Below are 27,286 nucleotides of genomic sequence, written 5' to 3'. Positions count from 1 at the left end.
TTTAGTATGTTTTTTAAGCCTTTTGAATTACGGGGACATAGGCAGTGTCCTCATAAACCACCTTCATATTGTAATATCTCTGTCATACCCATGTCATTATACAAATTTGTGTCCTCATAAACCACATACACACACACACACACACACACATTTTTACTATGTAAAAGTAGGCTACTGTATTTTCTTTTGTTTGTAGACGAATTTAAATGTCAGAACAAGTTATTCGTAGCAATGTTGGTACATTAGATATTTTCTGTTTTTATGAAATATTAAAAACAGTCAATATAATTCGTAGAAATGCTATATACTCTTGTGCTGTGTGTGTGTCCAAGTCAAGGTAATATCAAGGTACTCTAATATAACTGGTATTTTAGAGTACTGACAGTCTTTATGACAGTGTTTATGTTACCTCAGTCGTTCACAAGCTTCACATGCAGGGGTTGAATTTAATCTTCTTTATCGCTGATAGCCGTGCAAAGTATTGGCAAGTTTGGTCAGATTGAAGGTAAATTCCACTTTATTCCGCGATTTGTTTGTTTGTTTTGAAACGTTTCTCGTTTTGTCGCGAGAATGATTCAAAACTGATTCGAGAAGATATATATTAGGTAATATTGGAGCATACTGTGACTGGCTGAAACGTTTTTACAAACCTCTCTAGCTAATTGATTCGAAAGATTGGCTTGAGTTGAAACTTTTTCAATCAATTATACAGTTTGGAAGTCATTGACTGTTGAAACCAGTAGTAAACAAACAACCATGGTCTCCTGTATAAATACTTAATATAAAATATTAATTTTGTCCTGACTTAATGTCTCTTTTTAATATTAATATCATGATATCAAACCATGTTTGCTCTTTAGAGCATTAACTTCAATGTACTATGCGCTATTGACCAAGAGATGGAGCTGTCAGATGCCTTGAGATGGAGGTGAGAATTACTACACAGGTGAGATGTTTAATTTCAAACCTAGAAGATGCTGTCTAAAACTGGTGACCTTTAAATTGCTTAAAAGTTATGCAAGAATGATATGAATGCATGTGAAATAGAAAACAGAAAATTAAAAGGAGAGAGTGGAGAAATGCTGGATCATCCCTCCTACTCCTTGCACACGTGCATCTTCAGAGCGTCTTTTCCAGATTATGCAAAAACAGATCTGCCAGAAATGGAGAGGACATGACGTGACATTTCCATTCAGTGACTCTGAGAGAGACCTCTACATAAGACCTGCCTCCTCATAAACCTGTGAACTGGGCAGTTACACGGCAGTCCCAGCTCAACCCCTGCATCCCACCAGCTCTTTTTCTCTCTCTTTGTTTGCATACAGCAACAGGGTCCTGTGATTTCTCTTGATGTTCTGGGCTTCCACTGACTGATCAAACTGTGATCAGATCTCAACTGACCCCACAACCAATTGACTTATTAGAAAATCTGTGCAACTTTCTGTCTCCTGCATTCACGTAAGTAGAGCATGGACACTATAGAAATTAGATAATTTTTTTGTTTAAATACATTTATTTTAAAATATAAAAATGCAATTATTCTAAAATTTTAATTTCAAATTAACATTTTCTTTTTATTTAAAAAGAGTACTACAATAGTTGCATGCAATATTCCTATATGGGATATAGTAAACATTAAACTTCACTTTATTGTGGACTTCTGGTTATAATTCACTTGTTAATTGAGTGTTGTCATCTTAAACATGACTCAGTTAAGATGATATTCAAAGATCTGAAGAAGGATTTGCTTTAGTAGCTACAGTGTTAGATCCAACTTGTGGTCAGGAATTTGTTTAAATCGCATAACTGAAATATGTGCTCTAAATTCTGTCATTCTTGTGCACATTTTAAGTTTCTAAGTTTATGAAAATTACATAAAATACATGTAAACATGATAGTATGAGTAAAATTTAGCGATTTCATTTCATTCCTTGCCCTGATATATTTTGTCATTCCTTTGGAAATACAGAATTAACTATTGCACATTTTAAGTTTCTAAGAATACGAAAACATAACTTCTGTATCAAAATGCATACAAATATAAACAATGAGTGATATTTGAAGATGTCACTTCTCAATCTGATATATTTTGACACTGATGATAATATTTTGAATTTAATTTCTACATTTCCTAATATAAACATTGTTTGATATTATTACCGCCCTCTCCTGTTTCATGGAAACAGGAAACATTGAAGATTAAAGTGAGATTTGCTTCATTTTATTGTAATAAAATGCACATTTTAAAACCTTGCAAATGAATGCACACTCTCTCTTTCAGTTTTTCTTGCTCTCTTCATCTCTCACACTTTCAAGCAATGCTAAGAGGAGGATTGTGGGATATGGTGATTGCCATGGTGCTATGGGGCTTCTGGCTGCCCTCCTGTCTTGGCCAGACCACCTCACCCTCTCAGGATGGAAAAATAAAGTTTCGCCTGGCCGGATACCCTCGCAAGCACAACGAAGGAAGAGTGGAAGTGTTTTACAACGGAGAGTGGGGCACTATTTGTGATGACGATTTCACCTTGGCCAATGCTCATGTTCTCTGTCGCCATCTAGGGTTTGTGGAGGCACTAAGCTGGTCACATAGTGCCAAGTATGGACCGGGTACTGGTGAGTTAAAAATTAATCTTATTAGCAAAAGGTGATTTTCATTTTAGTGCAGCTTAGGTATTTTTTACATCTGAAAGTCATCTTTCTTTATACACTCTCAGAAAAAGGTAGAAAAGTTGTTGTGAGCTAACCTGGCTGGTCAAAAATCTGCAGGTAAAATCTGGCTGGATAATGTCATGTGTGGAGGATCGGAAAATAGCATAGAGAAATGTGTGTCCCGTGGCTGGGGGAACAGTGACTGTACACACCAGGAGGACGCAGGGGTGGTTTGTAAAGATGAGAGACTTCCAGGATTTGCAGATTCCAACATCATTGAGGTAAATGATCACTTTCATCCAATGCAATTCCACTGATTCTGGCAAACAGAGAAAAAATAATATTTAGCATCGCCCTGGGTCCCTCAGTAAAAACCCAATAGGAGTTTTCCATTGACTTTTGGACTATTGCAAAAAATAAGGTTATGTGACCAAAAAAAGTTCATGATTTGTTTATCATAAAAATCTTCACGAAAGAACACAACTTTTATTAATTTTGAAGCCTAAATTCAATTGCCAGAAGTAAAAAGCTAAATGTAGGCTATAAATGACATCACAACCATTATCCCCTGACGACTCTTTTAGTCTTGATTTAAAAAAATAGTTTGCAAGGTCTTGCAACATTTTAGACTGGAAAATAAAAAAATCGCTACTTTATCAGAATGGTATGAAACTTGGTGACTTTTATGGCAGTCGCTATGTGACCACAAAAAAAAAATTAAAAATTGTGGACTTGATTTGAAAAAGCTAAATGGCCGTTAAAAAAAATAGTCACACTTGTGTTGTTCGCGGTCAAAAATGACCGCCATTGGAAATGAATAGGAAATACGCAAAAATACGAAAATACAGGGAATGTTTTGTGTGTACAATCTACAAATCATTCACAATATCAAGAGTGCAAAATAGACACACTCCGGCCACCCCCACAGACACACATATATGAATTAGTTTGACTGTAACACAAAGCATGTTTCTGCAAATGAATGAAATAAAATCAATAATTCGGCTAAAAATGCAGTCAAAACACAGACACCAAGGAAGGGGTTACACACTAAAACATCAAGAGTACAAAACAGACACACACACATTCACAGACGCACACACACAACACACTATTATACACACAAATGAACTGGTGTGGCTGTATGGCAAAATTGAGCCAGAAGACTCAAATAAGAGGCTGACATCAGATTGATTAATCTCTGATAAAGCATTCCTGTTCATTTTTTGTTACATTTTTTGTTGAATTTTGATGTGATGTGTAACAAAATTATTTATCAAATTGGCTCTATAACATGCAGAAGCAGAAAACAGGAATAAAGCGAGTATTTGTTTTATAGACCCTTTATAGACCAAACCTGAAAAAATGGCACTATCTGGTAAAATTTTTAAAAAAAAATAATAATTTTGAAGCCTTGCCAACAGAATGAAAGCCTATTAACAAAAATTGCACAATTTTACAGTTAAACGGCACTGCTATTAAAAATAGCAGTTTTAATGGGTTTCAATGGGGACATTTTTGTCCAAACGGTGCTGAGTGTTTCACTTTTTTGTACCTAGTGTAAAATAGATTTATTAAAGGAAATGAGGGTGGAATATTAAAATTCCAATAAAAATACACACCTGAGCCAAAACTTATGAAGTTAGCATTAACACAGGCAATATTATCAAAAAAACTAAACTAAAATGGACAAAAAATATCCATAAGGGTGCACAAGGGTTAATGCAAAAACTTTTCGAACCAAAATTTCAAACAAAAAAAATCTAAACATAAACCTAAATATATATCCAGATCCACAACTTAATAAAAATATCTTTATGCCTAAAAACCACTAGAGAGTTTATAAGCCTTTTATATAGATCGATTTTAACACGAAATACTGCCATAATTGAAAAGTAATATCAAAATCATAGAAATGTATTTCTATTATTATTTTCAATGGGAAAATACTGATCATAATTATTGCATACATATTGAGTACCATGAAATTCTCTCAAAATACAAAAGAAAAAAGTGTTACATCAATTTAACTGAAAATGAAAAAGTTACATTTCAGGTGTTCGGTCAGTTTTGACCACGAACAACACACTTGTGATCCCCAAATGAACAATACCAGAGGGTTAACAGAGTGTCCTGTATGTGCAGTGCCGTAAAGCTGATTGAGAAGTGCATATCAAATAACAAAGCTCTCTCAGTCTACATGCAAGTCATTTAGAATCAAAAGCACATTTTTACTGTTTTTTATTGATGATGTTGTGTTAGCCTGTGGTTTTTCTCAAAACAATTGTTCCTCTTTTGATAAATATGAAAATGCTTATTGAGATGGTGTTTTGGAGTGATGCTTATAGATTCAACATACTTGATTTGCTGTCCATTATGTTTTTTTGGGGGGTGGGGGGGGGGGGGGGTGGGGGGTTACATTTCAAATGTGTTTTTGTTTTAAATATCTTCAGGAGAGGTGGGCTGTTACTTTTCAAAGCAAGAGTTTTTGTGTCCTGGATAAATAAGCAACCACCTTGCACAACCCAGAATTGTATGACACCTTGTTTAAAATGCATTTACTTTCTGTTTATGCACTCCTTTTATCTCTTGAGCTGTGTTATCCTACTTAATTTTTCATCTTCTCTCTCTCCATTTGACTGCCCCTTTTCTCTTTCATTTACAAAGAATGAAAGTCCACAGCAAATGTCACTCTGCTTTGACTGAAAGTCTTTGCTCTGTTGTAAATTAGTCTCTGATGATCTGCTTGTGTGCTGGAACCACACCAGAGAAAGAGAGACAGATGTAGAGATATGAGAGCTTGGAGAATTAGAGACTGAACAGCAGAAGAGAAGTGAAGAGATGGAAGGGCCGTTGCTCAGTTTACATGCCAAGTTTCTCTGTGTTCTGGTCCGGAAGGCAGAAGGAACACAGAGAACATGAGTTGGTGTCAGACAAACCTCTGGCAAACTCTGCAGTTTGTGTTACACTACAGATGTGTCAGAGTTTTCTGGAATGGTGCAAATGACTGATTTCACATCCAAATTTACAAATGTTTTTCAAAACACACTGACAAGAAGAATGTTCTTTCCAAAGACCTTCCCAACTTAATTATAACTTGCACTCTATTTGATTAAAAGAAATGCAATTTCGTTTGAAACTGAATGTCATTTTGTTTTGTTTTCTGCTGCTTTTGGATGTCAGTTACCTAACTCCTGGTGTAGACTTGTGACATAACCACACACACACACACACACACACACACACACACACACACACACACACACACACACACACACACACACACACACACACACACACACACAGCCAAAACATTGCAGACAAATAAACAAAAGAAATATCTGAGCACCAGACTCACTATATGACATTCAGTCTTTGGCATTGTTTCAATTGCCTGAACGTTTGTATGATGAGTATTCACATGTGCAGAAGTTTATAAAATGGATTTTAACTTGGCATTTTAGTTTGACAGCAAAAATGACTACATTTTCTGAAATATTAAATGGTGAGTGGTGCTTGTGCATGCAAAACTCACAACCTGTTTTTTATTTAGCATATTAGTATGCAGTTAAGGTTTTTTGTTGTTTACTGATATTCTTTTCTCTAGATATGACTTATGTATACGTATAGAACTCATTTTATCATATGTGAGTCAAAAATCATGTTTAATAGCTTATAGAAGTACTAACACACCTCTCCATAAAAAGGCTGCATGATTTGAGGTATGATTCATGTTTGTACTATATTTAAAAGTTGTGTTTGACTAACTTTAAGAAAAATCATTAGCATATTCCCTCTAAAAATCAGCATCATTGCTCCAGTCTTCAGTGTCACATGATCCTTCAAAAATCATTCTAATATGCTGATTTGGTGCTCAATAAATCTTTTTTGATGCTTAATATTTGTGTGGAAAGTGTGACACATTTTTTCAGGATTTCTGGATAATATAAAGTTCAGAAGAACAGTATTTGTTTGAAATAGAAATCTTTCAGACATTATAAATGTCTTCACCATAACTTCTCTCTGACAAAATCATCTGAGAGGTCAAAGGTCCAAAAATAATAGAAAAATCAAGAGCTTTTCCAGCAAGCTTTCTGGAAACTCTATTAAACTCACAATGCATTGCATGAGAAGGCTGACTGGTATAGATGTGGTTTGCTACTTCTTTGCCTTGCAGTTCAGCCTCAGGTTACAACTTGGGTTCCAAAATCAGATTTCAGTTGATGGTCTCATGGCAAGGTGCTCAGCAGACATTGTGGACTGTTCTGGCCAGACATTTCGAAGTGCTTGTGTAAATGGTGGAGAGAGTTTGTGTTCTAGCCATTGCACAGTTACGGTGTGGTTTGGCCGTTAAAGATCCAAAACCCTCATGTGAGATGACTTGTGTCGTGTATGAGCCAAAGAGACAGACTCGTTCATGAAAAACTCATGGAATAGGAGATTGTAGCTGACTAGTTAAACATATCCAAGGCATATTATAACCATCTGAAAAACATACTGGAAGACTTCTTCACCACAACCATGCACATACATGAAAAACTGTAAGCTCAAAGCCTGTATATGCCCTACATCCAATTTACCTGTTCTGCATATGTTTTAGATGCAGGTTGATGAAAACCGAATGGAGAAGATTCGTCTGCGTCCCCTCTCTGGTGCCCAGGCCGGCCGTATGCCTGTGACGGAGGGAGTGATAGAGGTGAAGTTTAAGGAAGGATGGGGTCATATCTGCAACACTGGCTGGACCACCAAAAACTCTCGTGTGGTGTGTGGCATGTTGGGATTCCCTTCGCAGAGAACTATGGGGAAGAAGCCAAGCAGGTAAAGGACGTTTAAAGAATTCAAAGGTCAGATTGTAAGCTTATCCAAAAAAACTCTTTATCAAATGTTTGTAACTCTATTGGATTAGTACAAAAGTAGTCTTTAGTGATATTTGAAAACATATTTGAAAGCACTGTTATGTTATTGTTGTTTTTCACAGTGATGCCATACACTGTAAAAATGTTATGTGCTATGTACTATTGTAATATTGTTACCATAAAATGTATGGTAACAATATTACACATAATATTTTTGAGTAGTTTTTAAGGCTTGATTTATTTAATCGAATCTACCTGAATAAATCATTCCTACATTTTTAAATCTATGACACAATTTAATATTGTTAGTGAAATGTGCTCATTTATTTTAAGTTGTATTGTTGTGCCCCCCCTCCCTCAAATATTAAAGTAAAAAAACAAACAAACAAACAAACAAAAAACTACTATAAGGGTCAAAATAGAACTTTAATAAAATATAAAAGTAAATGAATAAATAAATTGTAATTAAATTTTATTATTTATAAATTGCAATTGTAGCTCTAGACAGTTACCTGGCTATTATTTTATGAATACAGTTGTCTGATTGATTTTAAAGTCTCAAGCATTCAGAAATCACGCAAAATAAAATTAAGTAGTTTTACTACGATAAAACCATGGTTAATTTTTGTAGGTGTTGTGATGTCCACATGTATTTTGTTGAAGAAATTATAGAAGCTGTGTCATCTATAGCAAAAAGGTGGCCAAAAATTAAAGATTAAGTAGATATTTGAATTAAATGTTTGGTCAATAGCCTATTAAACAAGGATATGTTCATCCTGTAAGTAACAATAGCAATTACCAGGCCTTTGGCGCCCTTTACAGGCATTTATAACATGTAATGTTGAAAGAAAAAACATCACAAGTAACAAGTAAAACCATCCCAAGATTTGTAATGGTTTTACTTGTTATAATGGGACTTGTACTGGTTTTAATGGAAACATAATGGACCCTGTTGGTCTCTACTGGTCACCTTCTATTGGTGGCTTTTTAAAACCAATAAATCCTAATGGAATATGACCAGAAGAGATCCATTGTTTTTTAATGGTTTTAATGATTAAAGGGAAAGGGAAGTGGTGTGTGGCCAAGTATGGTGACCCATACTCGGAATTTGTGCTCTGCATTTAACCCATCCAAGTGTACACACAGCAGTGAACATACACCCGGAGCAGTGGGCATACACCATTAGGCCATGACTGCCCCTAAAAGTTGATGGTTTGAAATTAGAATTTTCTGTGATGGTTCTATTGTTTTTTTGTTTGTTTTTCAGCAGTGTTTAAAGACTGTTGTTGGCTTAGGTTTGTTTTTATAACCACAAAAATATATTGTCTTAATACTTCTTTGTATATTATTATTTGAAGTAACAAAACCAAGGTTAATTTGTGGTTACCATGGATACAACAACCATGATTTATTTTTATTTTTGGTTTTATTCATGTTAAAACCATGGCTTTTTATAAGTGAACATGAAACTCGGAGAGAATATTAGATGCGTTGGTGGTTGTGAAATTATTACTGACATTAAAATGAATGAATGAATGAATGAATGAATGATGCATTTATATAGCGCTTTATTGTGTATTGCTGTACACCCAAAGTGCTTTACAATCATGTCGGGGGGGTCTCTCCTCAAACCACCACCAGTGTGCAGCATCCACTTGGATGATGCGACGGCAGCCACAGGACCACGGCGCCAGTGCGCTCACCACACACCAGCTACAGGTGGAGAGGAGAGAGAGATAGAGCCAATTCAGTGGATGGGGATTATTAGGAGGCCATGACTGACAAGGGCCAGTGGTGGGAATTTGGCCAGGACACCGGGGTTACACCCCTACTCTTTACCAGAAGTGCCATGGGATTTTTAATGACCACAGAGAGTCAGGACCTCGGTTTAACGTCTCATCCAAAGGACGGTGCTTTTTACAGTATAGTGTCCCCGTCACTATACTGGGGTATTAGGACCCACACAGACCACAGGGTGAGCACCCCCTGCTGGCATCAATAACACCTCTTCCAACAGCAACCTAGTTTTCCCAGGAGGTCTCACATCCAGGTACTGACCAGGCTCAACCCTGCTTAGCTTCAGTGGGCAACCAGTCTTGGGCTGCAGGGAGATATGGCTGCCGACACACATTATTAACCTCAACACCCAAAAAAGTTTCAAAGGATTATGATTTTATTAATGTAGCCTACCTGAAAGTGACGCACGGGCTTCGTTTTCATATTTTTTCTTGGCGCCGGACTGCTGATGTCTTTTCACGGGCATAGTTGTCCATCAATTATGATCATTTGCATTCAGCCGCAAAACATGAGGTGCGAGCGGTTGCGGATGCGCGAATGCAGCGTCACGGTTTTTTATTTTTTTTTGAGCATCTGGGATGGTGCCCCCCCTGGGAGTTTGGGCCCTACTATGAGTATAGAGAGCGGCGGTACTGTATCCACAAGCTAGCCATAAGCTCTCGTCTGCACAATGGTATCGACAGAAACTTCAACAGAAACTCTTTCAAATGTCAAACATAACTGAACATTAAACATTAACAGATGCTTCCCTTCACTCAAAAACACATAAAATAGCAGTTAATTTCAATATTTACCCTCCATATCCAGCCATATGCAAAGCATGCTGGGAACTTACAATCATCGCCAAAATAAAACTGCACAATTGAGCTAATTATCTTAAAATAAATAGGTAGCATTCTTTCCTTAATTTTTCAGCTTAATCAGTTCCTTAATTCAAGCTTCATGCTCAAGTTTCCTTAAAAATTAGGAAAACATATCTCTTGGTTTTATTAGTGAAATTTTCTCAATATTTGCAATACAACACTGAACCACATTTTTTAAAAATAAAATATGCACACTATTTTTAATTATCACCTTAATTTTAAATGAAAATTATGATTTTTTTTTACAATGTAGAAGAACCATTTTTGGTTCTCCAAAGAACCTTTCATGGAGCAGTCTTTAAAAGAACCTTTACTTTCTTAGGTGTGAAGAACATTTTAATAATCTAAATAACTGTTTTCAACTTTATGTGCAAACTTTTGAGCAATGGAAAAGTTCTATAGCCGTTTAAGGTTCTTCATGGAACCATTGATGCCAATAATAAAAAATGCATATAAAAAAATAGGTGGCTAGACCCAGAGTACCAAATTCACCTGGTGATTTTTATTGGATGTATGATATAATTTATCCTCAAGCTCACATAGATGTCCTCGCAGAGTAATTGCAGGTTTTGTTCATTACATTAATGAACAGGAGATCCACTAATGTTTGACAACCACAAATTGGCACATTACTTTTGAACGGAAAACCTTATCACTTATAGGCGTCTCTTTTGTGAAATGTTTTATTCAAAAAGGGTGCTTATGGTATCTTTCTTTATGTTACATACCACTTGGCTTGATATTTTGTTATATAATGCAGTGGTTTATGGGGCAGTTTCAGGTATTTTATAACTTTAAACCAAAATGAATATTGTATTTTGCAGTTGAAGCCACTTTGTGATCAAAACAGCCTTTTAAAAACATCCTGGTCTGTTTGGAATTCCTTGAAGATGACTGTCTAATTTGCGGCTGACTGGCTTCCTCTAAATTATCATTTGTCTGTGTAATCTAGACTATTTTGGATTCTTAGGGGACGTTATTGTGCATTTTTTATGTATATGTTATTTGAAACCTATTTTTAGTGTTTGCATTTTAACCAGAGCATCCAGAGATTCAAAAGATCTTTTCAAATGCATTTTTGTCTTTTTTACTGCAAAGGCTTATAGATAGTTTTTCTTCAAATAATTGAAATGAAGAGCTCATATACACCATTAAGAAGATGTATAGTTACTGCATGTGTTCAGGCACTCTTAAAATGATGAAAAATGTCTCTGTTTCATGAACCTCAGCCAATTAATCATTATAGATTATCATACACTTATAGCCAAAAAGACTTTTGTAAGAATCTGCTTATGCAAGTCAGAATATGTAGTTATGAAACCTGGCAGCATATGTGAGCACACACATACAAATCTGGATGGATATATTAAGTGTCAGAGAATGATCCATTATTGCAGACCCCAGTGTTTCGTGGGGTCATATAGGTGATGTTGTTCTGCTGGCCGTCTGTACAGCAGTTTCTGTGCATTGTCACATGAAGTAATGACGAATGTTTACAAAGCCCTGAAAAAAGTGAAATCAATCCCATATGGCCACTGGGCTGCTGGCCAACGTGTTTTTAACTGTGTGAGGGATGTGGAAGTTTTATCACTGTGCCAGTGAAGAATGTACCATATGGATTAGTGAGGCCCTGATGGGAATTTCATACTGAGCTGCGGTGTTTGTTTTTGTCTCTCTGATTGATTCTGATTTAATATCATAATATAGTGGTATGTACCAAATGTTATGTTAATTTGATCTGATCCTGCACCATTTTTACTGCAAACTAGGCTGTAACCATTATATTATATATGATTATAAATGGCCAAATTCCTGCTGTTTGTTATTAGGATGCCAAAAAGTTGTAAACAAAATGTAGGGCTTCCAAACAGATCATGATGCTTTTAAAAGGCTGTTTTGATCACAAAGTGGCTTTAACTGTTAAAATACATATTTATGTTTATCTAAAACTACTTGGACCACTGCATTATAAAACTAAATATGAAGTAAGTGATATTTAATATAAACAAAGATAGCATAAGCACAATTGAAAAAATAAATTCTGAAAATGACAGTTTTTAACTGTGAAAAGTGTTAGGTAATACGTAAATTATTTAATAGTTGACAACTGTTTTACAATAGAAATTTAAATGACCAAACAGCTCGACTTTTTTGACAGATTTTTCCATTTTGAATTGAAAATATAGGATGCATCATTTACGTTTCATGTAATTCATAACTGAATGTGAAAAATCAAGGATCATTTTGCGTTTTCGACATGCACATTATTCCCAAATTCACACTTACTTATATGCTTAAAATATTTAATATTTTTTGCAAATAGTTCAAGCAGATTACAAAAAAGATGTTTTATTGTTTGTCTTTTCTTTATTCCTAAATCCATTTAATTGTTTAATTTCTTTAAACAAAAAGACCAAACACTTAGCAACGCCAAAGCAACTGCATAGAAACATGCTTAATACCACTCTGAACACCTAGAGGCAATGCTCTGGCAACCACCCACAACGCCCCAGCTTGTGGCGGCAAGTTTTTGATGATTCCATAATAAGGTTGTAATTGCATTGCTTTGCTTGTCTGGCTTCTCTCCTCTATCTACATTGGAACAATCATCCACATCTGAACTCTGAGACACTTACTCCGATTCACAGCAGATGGTGAAATGTAAGCAGTGTGTGAAGGGACAGAAAAACAAGCAAGCATCTGAGAATTCACGTGTGCATCCTGATTGTTTGAGAGAATAGCTATGATTTCAACCAATGAGCTCTCTGCGTGTGTATTAAACTGAATGAGCTCAAGTCCTCAGCAGTGCTGTAGTTAAGCTCCAAAAACACACTCCCGCTGGCTGTTTTTCATTCTGACTGATGAAAAATCCTCTCTTGACAGAAGGCCATTTTATTTACACTTAATGTTGCTTAATATTAAAGTCTACCAGCTGACTAAACACAAGTAATCTTCAGTGGATGAAAAAGATGCCATTCATCTTTTCCATTGCTTTTAAATGATTGTGGGCTCAGACAATTTACTGAAAGGAAATGTGTAAAATACTGTACTTCTCTTCATCTTTGTAATTATGACATTCATATCAGGTTTGTGCCATAAGTGCTTGGCTAGATACACTTCAGAAATAGCTCACTCTACACATTCAGAAGACTGTGGATATCTTACACTTCTCAGATGAGAAATTCAGTTTGAAAAAGTGAAATTTTGCAGTGAAATTATTTGTTTGCTTACTTGGTTTTATATTATGTTATGCAATGATATTCAGACATTTGTAAGTGTGTAAATACTTTTTGGGGCCAATGTATATAGATCTTATTCTCCAATATTTTATTTGATTTTTTATTCGATCATTTAATTTGACAGATTGCTTTGCGCTGGAATGAATATGTAACACACACACACACACACACACACACACACGTGAACGGAAAGTATCCTCTCTCTCAGGAGTGTGTTAAAACCTTAGTGACTCAACCTCATACCGGCACTTACTACAGTAATATTACTCCACACCAGATTTCTTATGGTCATGTCTTTGCCTGCGTGAGAGTCTAGTACATGTCATAAATCAATGTAAAAGTCTAGCCTTTCATAAAGCAAATACTGCAGTGTGAGCTAGACATGCTGTGGGTGAATCATTGGAAAGCTGTCAAGAACATGTCTGGGTCATATTTCTTCAGATCATAGAAAGAAATAAGATATTATCTTTTACAAGAAAATTAACCTTTTTGGCGTAATACATCTGCTACGCTGCTGCTGCTGCAGAGCAAGTACCAAGACTTACTACTGCTAATACATCCACAGACATGCTCCTGTGAGCATGTAAGAAAAACTGCTGCTGCACATATAACATATATAAAATAACCCCTATATGTAACATACATTAATCACCCAATAGCAAATCTAGACAGGTGGAGCCGGGGAAGGTGGAGGGTTGTCTGCTACAGCAAACACTAGCTGAGTATTTGAATGTTGAGAAACATGCTCTTTGGCTGCTGATGCAAAAGAAACCAATCAGCTGCGCCATGTGAGTAATGATATAATTAATGTCAGACTGAGTTAGACCTATCCTCCTGTGCTGTAGAGTTTCATGACAGAACTTTGTATGTATGTGTATGTATGCACTAAATAATTTTTTTTTTTTTTTGAACACGTATCTCAGTTTTCACAAAAATATTAGGCAGCACAACTGATTTGAACACTTATAATAAGAATAAGAATAATAATAAGAAATGTTTCTTGAGCAGCAAATAAGCATATTAAAATGATTTCTAAAGGATCATGTGACACTGAAGACTGGAGCAGTAATGCTGAAAAGTCAGCTTTGCATCACATTAATAAAATACATTTAAACTATATTCAAACAGAAAATAGTTATTATAAATTATAATAATATTTCTGTTTTTACTGTATTTGAATCTACTTTATTTTCATTTAGTGATTTTTGAAATAAATGCATCCTTCTTGAGCATAAGAGACATCTTTCAAAAACACTGAAATATTATAATTATTCCCAACTTTTGTTCTAAGGGTTAATTAAACAAGGCCTTCAGTGGAAAAGCCACGTCAGCATGCCCTATTTGCTCACGCTGGACCAGTTACTATTTCTCAGCAAGCTGATAGAATGTAAGAAATCTGTCATGCTGTCTGTTCGGGTTTCTTTTCTGAGCACTGCAACGTTCAGTTTTCAAAGACATCTTCTGGTGTATTACACTGAATGTGGTACATAAATTGCTGTCATTGTCATTATTCTTTCAGCAGGATTTCTTCCTACTGTTTTGGGATACAGCCTATGTTTTTGTTCATTTGATCAATTGTGTTTCTGTTCAGTCTCCAGACTGTGTATAGGATCCACTCAGTGGCCTGCACAGGAAATGAGGCCCATCTTTCAGCATGCTCTATGGAGTTCAGCAAGGCAAACTCTAGCGCCTCCTGTCCCGATGGAGGAGCTGCTGTAGTGAGCTGTGTGCCCGGGCCGCTGTTCACACAGGGCAGAGCTCGCAGAATCAAGCTGAATCCAATGGTGATCAGATAAAACTCATTTTAATAACTAATTTTTAATTATTAAGATTTATGAAGGTAATAACAACAGTATAACAAAGAACACCTGCATTATGGCTTCCAGTGACCATGCTTCTTCTCATTCTCCAGTCTCAGGTGCGTCTGAAGGGCGGGGCAAAGACAGGTGAGGGTCGTGTGGAGGTCCTAAACGGGAGTGAGTGGGGTACGGTGTGTGATGACCACTGGAACCTGCAGTCCGCCAGTGTGGTGTGTAGAGAGCTGGGCTTCGGCACTGCTAAAGAGGCTCTGACCGGAGCACGAATGGGTCAAGGTGGGCTTCCATATAACTAATAGATAGTAGGAGTTCAGCCGATCATAGTTTATCCATGATCCATACAAATATGCTCCCCATTCAAAAACTGTTATGATCTGTTGTCCATAGGTATGGGTCCCATTTACATGAATGAAGTTCAGTGTCGTGGTGATGAGAAGAGCCTGTGGGACTGTCCTCATAAGAGCATCACTGCTGAAGACTGCAGACACATGGAGGATGCCTCAGTCATCTGCAACATTCCCTACATGGGCTTTGAGAAATCGGTCAGACACATACATGATTCCACTGCTAAAGTAAACTATAATGTGTTTGGAGAAAAAAAACTGCCTCAAATCGGCTTTTATTCAACATTTAACAATTAATATATTTAACCAGAATTGTCTCTGATGTACGAGTCCACACACAGAAAACCTTTAAGGCTCTCATCAAAGTGCCTTCATTTGCAACTAACGTAATGCATTTTTGTGCATTGTTCAAACGTTTTTCCTAGCTCATCTATGAAAACTAACAATGCTATTCAAGGCTGTTCCAAACTACAGCATTGCACCACCAAAAATCTGTAAAGTCGCTTAAAAGGAGCATGCTTTTATTCAAATAGGTGATGCAATGGATGGTAAAATCAAGTTTTCACAGCCCTAGATCAGTACTCCTTCTCAGGTTAAATGATCAAAGTCAAGGTCCTTAAGTCTTTTAATTCTTTCTAATGCTTGCTCTGTAACCCATCACAGATCCGCCTGACAGGGGGTCGAACGCGGTTGGAAGGGAGGGTTGAGCTACTGCTCTCTACAGGCAGTGGGGTGAGGGACTGGGGTTTGGTCTGCGGGGACGGATGGACGTCTCGGGAGGCCATGGTAGTTTGCAGACAACTGGGGTTGGGACATGCCAGCAGTGGTCTGAGAGTAAGATAACCGCTGTACAACATAAACATATGCACACACATATGGTAGATAAAGAGTTCTGGTGAATATAGCATGAATTTTGGGGGGTTGCACAGAAACCGCACCTCAAGCACAATATGAAAATCTGTATTTACAAAAGTCAGAGTAATAGCGACAGAGCAATCAGAAGGTTGAAATGTGTCACCATAAAGAGATAGCTAGACAGACAATTTGTTGCAAGGGTTTTCAAAATCTGAAAATGATGTTTTTAGGCAGTTCCAACAGATCAAGTGGTGAAAGCATGTTTTGGAACAGTTTTTAACCTGCAGTGTATTAGTAATAAGTAGACCCAGACAGAATCTGCATGCTTTCCACATTTTCTGTGTTGATTATGTGGGAAAATCTGGAACAAATCTGCTGAACTTTCTGTGGGCGCAAATTCTGTGCAGACTTTGAATTCACAAGATTGTTGAATGAGCTTTGCATCTGAACAGAAAAGGTTACTTTTTGAAAGTAATAAAGGAAGGTAGGCTTATCCATGAATACTATTTTGTGTCGTGTAATTAAGTTATTGTTTACACATCTGTTGTGTGGCTGTTAGCAGTGACAAGGTTTTTCTTCATGCTTTCATGCACAAGCAAAGCTGGTTAGATTACTTATAAATTGTAGTCCGTTACTGATTCCAAATGTAAAATATGGTACCATATTGATATATAAAAAAGAGTAAGACAATATATTATGTTTGCAACATGAAGTGCATTAGACATTATATTATCAGGGTTTCCCAACTGGGGTTCGTGAAGGAACTGCAAGGGGTTCGAAAAGCTAATAATTAATTAAATCATAAAAATTTTAAATTAAATTAAGGAATTTGAAAATAACATCAACCAAAATCAAACTTCTTAAAAACTTTCACTTGCTAAAAAATTTAATATTTTATTTGTTTACTGCTAGTTTATTGCTATTGTGTGAACAATATGTAATCATGTAAACAATAAAAAAGTAACTGTTTGATTACTGTAACTGTTGTAACTGTCTGATTCGTCTAGTCTGAGTATTTTAAAATGTAATTTCATCTAATTACAGGTACTTAATGTTTGGAATCTGATTTCGTAATCCAGAGTACATGTAATCAGTTACTACCCAGTTCTGTGCTCAGGTTTGCCACAGCTAAAATACACTGCAAGCAATTATTTCTGTTCTTCAGTATTTTTTTGTTGAAACAATTTTCTACTACCTGAAATGAAATAAGAACAAAAACGAATATTCAGTTTTGCGGTCAGCCACAAATGCCTTCTTTCCTCAGGTTTTGCACTCTTCTCCTTCATTTGTTTTAACTTCTGACAGTCTATAGCACTCCAGATGTTTTTTCTGGAGTTCAGTGCTGCCAATATGGCCGACTTGCGGATTAATGACATGCCATGAAAACACAAATTTTCAATACATTTTCAAATAATGCTAACACCTCTTATCCCTGTAGTACATTCACCTACAAATAAAATACTCTTTAGCCTCTAGAATGATCACAATAATCTACTAAAATGACTACTAGATAGTATGAGAACTTTGTAATTGAAGCATTAGCATAGCTGGCTCATACCTGGTTAGCACTGCATTTAGCCTACTTTGCATGCTAAGCCCTTGCAGTGGGGGTCTGTCTGCAGATCCGTATAGTGGGGGGCAGGACGGATCACGAGGGGCGCGTGGAGGTTCAGGTCAAGTCCAAGTGGGGAACTGTATGCAGTGACAATTGGACCACAAGAGAAGCCATGGTGGCGTGCAGACAGTTAGGCCTCAGATACTGCCTGCATGCTATCACTGTGAGTAAGAAAGGCGCTATGGGACTGGCTAATCAAGCACTGCAGATTGATCGGTTGTGAAATCCCATGTTAGCCTAAAATGTGAATTATTAATGTACTGCGATTCAAATGTTTGTGGTCAATACGATTTTTAAAAAATACATTTATTTAGAAAAGGTGCATTAAATTGATCAAAGGTGGCAGTAAAAACTATTTTAATGTCACAAAAGATTTCTATTTCAAATAAATGCTGTATTGAAGAATCCTTGAATATTTTGTTTTCACAAAAATATTAAGCAGCACAACTGTTTTCAATGTTGATAATAATTAGAAATGTATCTTGAGCAGCAAATCAGCTTACTGAAGAATCATGTAACTCTGAAGACTGGAGTAATGATGCTGAAAATCATTTGCATCACAGGAATAAATTGTATTTTAAAAAATAATAACACTGAAAACATTTATAATATTATATATTTATAATGTAATAGTGTTTCAAAATATTACCGTTTTTACTGTATTTTTTATTAAATAAATACAGCCTTGCTTAACATGAGACTTTTTTTTTCAAAAACACAAAAGAAATCTTACAAACCACAAACTTTTGAACGGTGAAAAAAAAAAAAATCAGCTAGAGGCTACATTTTTGTGGAATTATTTTCCTACTTAACAGACAAATTGGCAGTAGAAGTTAAAAAAGTCCAGATAAGGTTAGTAAAACATTGAGGTGTGTCCTGTATACTTTAATATATATTAAAAAAATATATTTTTTATTTTTATTTTTTATTATTAGCTGTCAAACAGTGTATATTTTCTCTACTTCATGAATGTAATTTTAAACATTTTAGTGTTCAGTAATTTACTACATTCATTCATCTACTGATGAGCTCTCCCCTGTATAAAGGAAACATGGTACTGGGACAGCAGTAATGTGACGGAGATGGTTCTGAGTGGAGTGAAGTGTAAAGGAGATGAGATGACTCTGACCGACTGTCAGCATCATTCTGTCGTCAGCTGCAAAAGAGCAGGAGCGCAGTTCTCCGGTGGCGTCATTTGCTCAGACAGTAAGTCATATGCAAGTCTGTAAACAAAAGTGTGTTATCAAGAGAAGGGGTAAAGCAATAGCTAATGTTATTCCATCATATTTGGGTGTAATATTGGTCCCTTTCTCCCACAATCCCTAGCGGCTTCGGACCTTGTGCTGAATGCTCCACTGGTGGAGCAGACGGTTTACATTGAGGACCGACCCCTGCACTTGCTGTACTGCGCAGCAGAGGAGAACTGCCTGGCCAAATCAGCTGCTCAAGCCAACTGGCCGTACGGCCACCGCCGCCTGCTGCGCTTCTCCTCTGAGATACACAACATTGGCAAGGCTGACTTCCGGCCACGACTCAGCCGCCACTCCTGGGTGTGGCACGAATGCCATAGGTAAACGCTGGAGCTGTGACTCATTTTCAGATCTTGTATACTTGACCGGCCATTTATGTGCCCAGTCTTGCATGTAGTGCATGTGTTTAACACCCAAGAACACACACTAAGTATGCAAACGCTCACTTAACATGAGGTTAAATTCAGTCACCAGAAGTAAAAGCTAAATTTAGGCTATAAACAAATTATAAACAAGTTAATTAAACTTAGTTAATGCCTCATTTGAAATTCATTCCAGTACTGAGATTTGTTACTGCCCAGCAATGCAAGAATGCATGTTAAGTATGTACTTAAAGGGATAATTCACCCAAAAAGGAAAATTCTGTCATTGATTACTCACTCTCATGTTGTTTCAAACCTATAAAACCTTTGTTCATCTTCGAAACACAAATGATGTTTTTGATTAAATCTGAGAGCTTTCTGACATTCCATAGACAGCAATATAACTACCACGTTCAAGGCCCAGAAAGGTAGTAAGGAAATTGTTAAAATAGTCCATGTGACATCAGTGGTTCAACCATGATTTTATGAAGTTCTAAGGATACTTTTTGCATACAAAGAAAACAAAAATAACCATTCTTCTCTTCCGTGTCAGTCTCCGCTGCGCGTTCACGGGAGTATCACAACGCATGTGTGTGATGTTGTTGATGCAGGAGCCGACGTTCTGATGTAGGACCCGGATGTGTTGCGGCTTGTTTGCTAAGAGAGGAATGCACACGCATGCGTCGTGCTACTGTAGTGAACATGGAAGAGAAGAAATAGTTGAATAAAGTTATTTTTGTTTAGTTGAACACAAAAAGTATTCTCGTATCTTCATGAAATTAAGGTTGAACCACTGATGTCACATGGACTATTTTAACAATGTCCTTACTACCTTTCAGGGTCTTGAACGTGTCAGTTGCATTGCTGTCTTTGCAGGGTTAGAAAGCTATCGCATTTCATAAAAAATATCTTAATTTGTGTTCCAAAGATGAACAAAGGTCTTACAGGTTTGGAACGACATGAAAGTGAGTAATCAATGACAGAATTTTCTGTTTTGGGTGAACTATCCCTTTAAATATGTTTCAATGCACTGGCCAAGCATTCATGTCTGCATTTGTGTATTTGCAAAGAGTATGTTTCAGGCCTAAACATGACAGCATCAAGACTTGAACTCAGACTGAAATATGCATAAATAGATTCATGTGCACTTATGCTAATGTTGTTCACAGAGAGCACTTGAAACAGTTTGCTTGTTTTGAACAGGGATCTATCAACTGTGTTTTTCTTTTGAGAGTCTGGCAGCCTTGCTGTATCTCCTTTTGCTCCGTTCTGATCCAGCTGCAGCCCCAAGGACCCATATGGCTTTACTAACGCTGAGCACTCGTGGTCATGTCGGCTGAACATCTGATTTCAAAAGGTCATAAACTAATATGAATTTCTTTCTACAAACCAGAGCAGAAGCTTTCAAGACCCTGGACAACCTACAGGGTGAATGAAAGTTCATGCTAGCGGTCTCTGCTTTAAATGAACACATGTGTGCCGACATGATCCAGGGCTTGTTATATCCGTCTAACAGTGGTTTCGTTTTGTCATGGTTCTAACATTCAACTACACAGAGGCGAAGCATGGCTAAGCGCTTAAATGTTCATATTTCTGTCTGCACGGTTACAATTTCTTCTTGCATCTGTAAAAATTATAATTCTGCTTTCTATAATTCGGTATTCTATGGCAGCTTATAAAATGTTTACTCTTACTGAGAATCATTGGGGACCAAAAAGCCTGGTGACAAACAAGTTACAATTTCCACATACTGCATATTGAATAATTATATTTTTCTTTGGTGGTGGATGCACCACCTACTGGTCAAAGTTTGTAAAACATACTCAAAAACATGGTTTTTGGCCTAATATCATGCTTGCTCCATATAGCTGTAGAATATGATGATAAGTAATTATTAATGGCCTCCCATATGCCTTTCCAACATTTGGAACAGGATTCAAAATTACCTTGTAATTGCTGCTTGCTGTTACATTTACTTTTGTTTGTTTTATTGATGTTGTCCAACCACACGACAGTTCAAGTGAAAAAACTGATGGAAAATAAATTACCATAACAATAATTAAAATGCTAGATTTACATTAGTCATACTAACACCCTTAATTATTTTCATGGCAAAACCAGCAGTGTGTTAGTACACCTAAAAATGAAAACTGTCATCATTCACTCATGATTCTGTGGAACAGAAACTAGATATTTTAAAATAAATCCTTTCAAACATATTAAACTTACCAGCTAAAGTGAATTTAACAGATTTTTAAGGCATATGAACCAGTTCAAGGACCAACTCAAATTATTTGTTCACTGACTGGTTCTTGAGTTCGATTTGAACTGCCCAAGATATACTTCTTCAAAATTTCTACTTTTGAGATCCACAGAAAAATGAAAAGCATAGAGATTTAAAACGACATGATGGTGAGTAAATAGTAACAGAAATATAATTTTTGTGTTAACTATGCCCTTAAAATTGTGGCTCACTGTTATAGACCACTTTGAAGTCTGCATTCATTGGTGTAGCAAATTATTTTTCCAATATATTTTTACATAGTGAATTTCATACTCTCCTCACCATGCTTTTTGCGTTGAATAAATGTAGCTCTGAATAGTCTCCATTAACTCTTTGTGATGGTCTGTGTTTACACTGCAAGCTTCCTAGCAGACATTAGGTTTCCCAATGCATTTGCCTGACACAATGATGATGAGGAAACCTGTTATGTGCTCAGGCTAACAGGACACACATTTCTGGGTTTGGGACAGAGGCCAGTGTCTGAGAAGCTAGTGTTTTCTCTATGGCTTCAGTTCCCTCCTACAGGCCCAGCACTGAATCTGCTCTCCGAGGCCATTTAAATCTTTTTGTCTATGAAAATGGCAGATTTCTAGTTTAATGTATCTAGGATAGCTTAAAGTCAGTTATTGTATTCATACATATTGGTAAGCTGATACTGATTTAAAAATTCTGTTCTGTACAGCCAGTCATATTTCAACTATATCTTATGGTTTTCGGATGGTTAGATTTCAGCAGACTGTGTTTATAATCTCCAGGCACTATCATAGTATGGATATCTTCACCTATTATGACCTACTGTCTCTAAATGGGACCAAAGTGGCAGATGGACATAAAGCCAGCTTCTGCCTAGAGGACACAGAGTGCCATGAAGGTAAGACAGAGGTCAAATGTCATATGCCGGACATGTCTGTAAAATGAAAACCAATCTAACCAACCAACCCTTTCTAAGGTACGTTTATAAAAACTACTTAAATGCCCTAACTATGGCCTAATCCTGGCTTTAAACTGGTTCGCTGTACCCTTATGAGTATACATCTCTCTCTCTCTCTCTCTCTCTCAGATACTCTCTCTCTCCGCGTTCGCTTCACTTTCGTCTAGCCCAGTACCTCATTATCACACAATCCCTGTGTCCCAATGTACATACTATCCACCCTATCTGCCCTAAATAGTATTGAAAATGACTAATATCACAGAATTTAGGATGGATAGCCTATATGCACATTGGGAAGGCAGGCAATGATAGACCTTCCGCGCTGCGATGATGGCAAGAATTGGGGTCAAACCTTATCAAACGATTAATTTGCATTAAAAAATATTAATGCGTTACAAGTTTTAGATTAATCGCATGCGTTAACGTTGACAGTATTTATTTATCAGTTATAATAATGTCACATTACAATGGCCATTACTGTAAACCTTCTCTGTCACCTTTATACATCTTGTATGTTATACAGTACTTTTAATTTGAATAAATAAATATGAAAGACATTAAACCAACCAAAGGTAGTTTGCAGGGCTTAGCTGATCTAAGCTGATTTAGTTGGTCATCAATTATCTAAAAACAGTTTAGTTCATCCTTTGACTAAACTAGACCATTCAAACAGCATGTTTCTGCTTTCTACAACACTTATTTTTTATGGAAGCCTGTTTCTGCTACTGAATAATAATAAAAAAATGTAATTGCAAATGTTTTTCTTGCAATCCTGACTTTTTTCTCAGAATTGCATGATATAAACTCGAAATTGCGAGTTATAAATTTAAATAAAAAATAAAATTGTAATTCTGATTTTTTTTTCTCAGGATTGCAAGATTTAAGCGCGCAATCTGAGAAACAAATTCATAATTACGAGTTTATTTTTTATTCAGTGGCAGAAACGGGCCTCCATTTATTTGTCGCAGTTGCCAGTTTAAATCTGGCAAATCTGAGTTTTTTTCTTGCAAGTGCGAGTTTATATAACGCAATTCTGAGAAAAAATTCAGAATTGTGAGATGTAAACTCACAATTGCGAGGAAAAAATGTAAGAATTGTGAGAAGTCGCAATTATCTTTAGTTTTTTTTTGTTTTTATTCAGTGGTGGAAATGGGTTCCATGGATTTTCTATTTCGGTCATTGCACTCGAAAGTGCCACGTTTTCATAACACTATTTAAAAAGCTAAATATAAAAGTGTCGATATTAGGTTTTTAATTCCACTGCGCTGACTGTTATTAAAAAAAAGATGCTTGAGGTCTCTAGGCCTTTCAAAGCTGAGCTGCAGTATAACCTTTTTTAACGCTTTTTTAAAAGCAATTAACCTTATGCACGGTTACTTCCTGGTTGTAGATAAGCCAGCTCAGTCATTTCCGGTCAAGTGTACTGTGCCATAAGAGGAGCGCCCATTGCTCGGTTTCTCTACATAATCCATTCACAAGGAGAAAAGTTTTGTTTGTCTAAGATGACCAAACGTCCACTTATTCCGTTTCAGGAATGACAAAATGCGAATGTTAAATTTACGCGAGGGAATCCGTTAAATCATGCCGTGAGTCATTGACAGTGGCAACGCAATCGGAATGAATCATCTGACGAGCCGATGTCAAAATAAAGCTGTGCATTAAGTGATTCAGACTAAATTCAGACTAACAAATCTGGGTCTGTGTTTGATAAAACTTAAACAATGTAGCCTAGTTATTAAATTAAATCTAAGCATTTCAAAATATTGAATGCATTATGTTATACCAATTTATTTAATTTGTATCGGACTATATAGGTATTTAAATAATTCAGCATTATAGGCGACTTCCTGCACTTGCTATACTTTATACTTCATTGCGACAAAGTTCTAAATTTGTTAAAATATTTATTAAATTCAACTAAATTGAAATGGAAGCTGCAGCCAATGATTGATCCTATAGCCTACTGCTATCTCCTGGTTATAACGGTAATTTGATTTTCATCTTAAAAGTCTAATTTTTGCCAATATACGTTTTTAGCACATTTCTTCATGTCGTCTTCATGAATGAAAAGTGAATCTTTAATAATGGGAATTTTACTGCACAGAGTTGAGAAATAATAAATGCTTTAAAATTTTATACGATTTTAAAAATGTGCTATGAAGGTGCAATATTGATTATCGAGAATACCATTACAATGTCCTTTAAGAGATTAGCCTAACTGCCTAAACAGTTATGAAAGTGTTTATTTGTCAGCATTTAAATGTTCAGTTATACTTACGTGGGTACTTTCCTGGGATTACCAGACTCTGCATATAAAATTTCTCAGTTTATGATAAGAATGAGGCAGGATATATTTCTGTGAGAGTCTCCACCTATATATATCACATATCAAATGAGCTTCACCGGAAGATTAAGAGCTGGCTTATCTTTATCCGGAAGTTTTAAATGGCGCTCCGTGCATATGGTCAATTGTCAGCCACGAGATGCTTCAAAGGACGCAAGGCGAGAGAGTAACGGTCAAAGATGTCCATCTAACGCTTTAAATAGAAAAACAATGGAAAAGAAGCATGGTGGAATACAAAAACCATGGCAAAAACACGTTCCTTGTGAACAACACCTTTGATTAGTTGAAGGTGTTCTTGAGCAAGAATAGTGGCTTGCGTCTCCATTGAAGTATTGCTTACCTTGTTGCAGGTGATTCGAAACACTATGAGTGTGCCAACTTTGGTGAGCAGGGCATCACAGTGGGCTGCTGGGACGTGTACAGACATGATATTGACTGCCAGTGGATTGACATTACGGATGTTAAACCAGGAAACTACATTCTACAGGTATTCAGTTGTGGTGCTACCTTACAGAAAGAGTAACCACCTTGGTACTTTGGTAGAAATGTATTTCTGATAGATAGATAGATAGATAGATAGATAGATAGATAGATAGATAGATAGATAGATAGATAGATAGATAGCACACTAAGGGGAAAGACTGTTACATGAGCAGACTTTGGTCCCGTAGGACCCCATTGTTTGGGCTTTTCAGCAAGTCAAATAGTTGTCAAAGGGCTGTTGCAGTTCTGCTCTCTAGTGGTGGAGATGCATCACAGAGCTCACCATCATGTCCAGGAATGTAAGGGTTAGAGGCATAGGATTTGGTTTGATTAATGATGCAATTAACCTTAAGTACACAGAGGGAGGGTAGAGGTTTTACTGGGAAATACCCCCCCAGATTAAGATTTACTAATAAAAAGACCACTTTTGTCCACATGCTTTGCTGATTATGCTCTGTTAGCTAGATCAAGTTTGAGTACAATTCTGCAACCAGGTTTTCCAGTATCAGTCTTATCTTTTTCTTCTTTCTCAGGTCATAATAAACCCCAACTTTGAGGTAGCTGAGAGCGACTTCACCAACAACGCTATGCGGTGCAACTGCAAATACGATGGCAACCGTGTCTGGTTGCATAAATGTCATCTTGGTGAGATGGGCTGTTGTTCTCTGGGTCCTTCAGACCTGCCTGATTCTATTAAACATTTGATGGGAATGAAATGACATGCTTGCTTAATCAGATATTTTAGATGAGCACTAAATGAACTCTTACCTTCAGTTTTCTTGTTGGTGGCCAATTTCATCTTAATTTGTATTATTTGTGCTTCCAGGTGATTCATTCAGCGAGGAGGCTGAGAAAGAGTTTGAACATTATCCCGGGCAGCTCAACAACAAGATCTCTTAACATTTTTTGCGAATGAACCCAGGGAACTGCAATAACCATGGCTCTGGACAAAGAGAAACTTTAATCACTTAACATTACTATTTATTCTCTTTTGAATCCATTGCTACTGTGGTCCAATCAGATGTTGTCATGCTGAGTTTACGTTTAGATTAGGTCATCAGAAATCATCATGTAGCCAAGGGCCTCGGAGACAGAACAGAGCTGTGATTGTGGCCTGGGCTTTTGTCCATGCAAATGTAAGTGGTTGGTTTAGAGGAAGACAGTGGCTATACACTTCCTCTCGTACAAATGCTGAACAGCTCGATGCAGATGTTCACGTGAAACACCAGTCTCCTTTAATGAATTTTCAACATGCATCAGGGAATTATAAAAGATGCTTTATATACGTTTACAGACTGTGATTGCTGATGGCTTCTTGCACTTCATCATGCATTTATGTGTATGCCCATGCAGGAGTTGTGTGTGCTATGTATTTGTATATTTCTGGAATGTCCTATAATCATGTTTGTAAAATATACAAATCTGCACCTTTAAAAACCTTCTTGGTGTTACTGAATCATATTCTCTGCCTACATTCATATCTAAACTAAAAAAAACTAAAATGCAAAAAGGTTTGAACATGTTACCGTTTCTCAAAACTGGATTCAAATGAAAGCCAGATGACTTAAGCAGATGCTACTGAACACTCTACAATGAC

The 27,286-nt window shown here is 36.6% G+C and overlaps 1 protein-coding gene across 1 annotated transcript; it reads left to right on the top strand.

Annotated features, from left to right (window-relative positions):
• Window positions 1-1,150: 1,150 nt before the first annotated feature.
• Window positions 1,151-27,141, top strand: loxl3a (lysyl oxidase-like 3a). The gene is made up of 14 exons (XM_079390159.1): window positions 1,151-1,458; window positions 2,282-2,613; window positions 2,767-2,930; window positions 7,250-7,467; window positions 14,996-15,188; window positions 15,317-15,497; window positions 15,609-15,763; window positions 16,229-16,399; window positions 19,082-19,241; window positions 19,362-19,605; window positions 22,687-22,802; window positions 25,557-25,693; window positions 26,223-26,334; window positions 26,516-27,141. Exons 2-14 carry the CDS (start codon window positions 2,319-2,321, stop codon window positions 26,587-26,589), a joined length of 2,220 nt encoding a protein of 739 aa, XP_079246285.1. The 5' UTR covers window positions 1,151-1,458; window positions 2,282-2,318; the 3' UTR covers window positions 26,590-27,141.
• The last annotated feature ends 145 nt before the right edge of the window (window positions 27,142-27,286 follow it).

This window comes from Barbus barbus (genome assembly GCF_936440315.1).
Source record: "Barbus barbus genome assembly, chromosome: 33".
In the NCBI taxonomy this organism is placed as follows: domain Eukaryota; kingdom Metazoa; phylum Chordata; class Actinopteri; order Cypriniformes; family Cyprinidae; genus Barbus; species Barbus barbus.
Note: the sequence above shows the minus strand (reverse complement) of the source record. Positions and strands in the feature narration are given on the sequence as shown.

What these genes read in the sequence shown, in the direction of transcription:
- loxl3a (XM_079390159.1), top strand. Translation starts at nt 2,319, where the DNA reads ATGCTAAGAGGAGGATTGTGGGATATGGTGATTGCCATGGTGCTATGG. An exon ending in ATGGGGAAGAAGCCAAGCAG is followed by an intron (nt 7,468 to 14,995) that starts GTAAAGGACGTT and finishes GTTTCTGTTCAG; the next exon opens with TCTCCAGACTGTGTATAGGA. An exon ending in GGACACAGAGTGCCATGAAG is followed by an intron (nt 22,803 to 25,556) that starts GTAAGACAGAGG and finishes ACCTTGTTGCAG; the next exon opens with GTGATTCGAAACACTATGAG.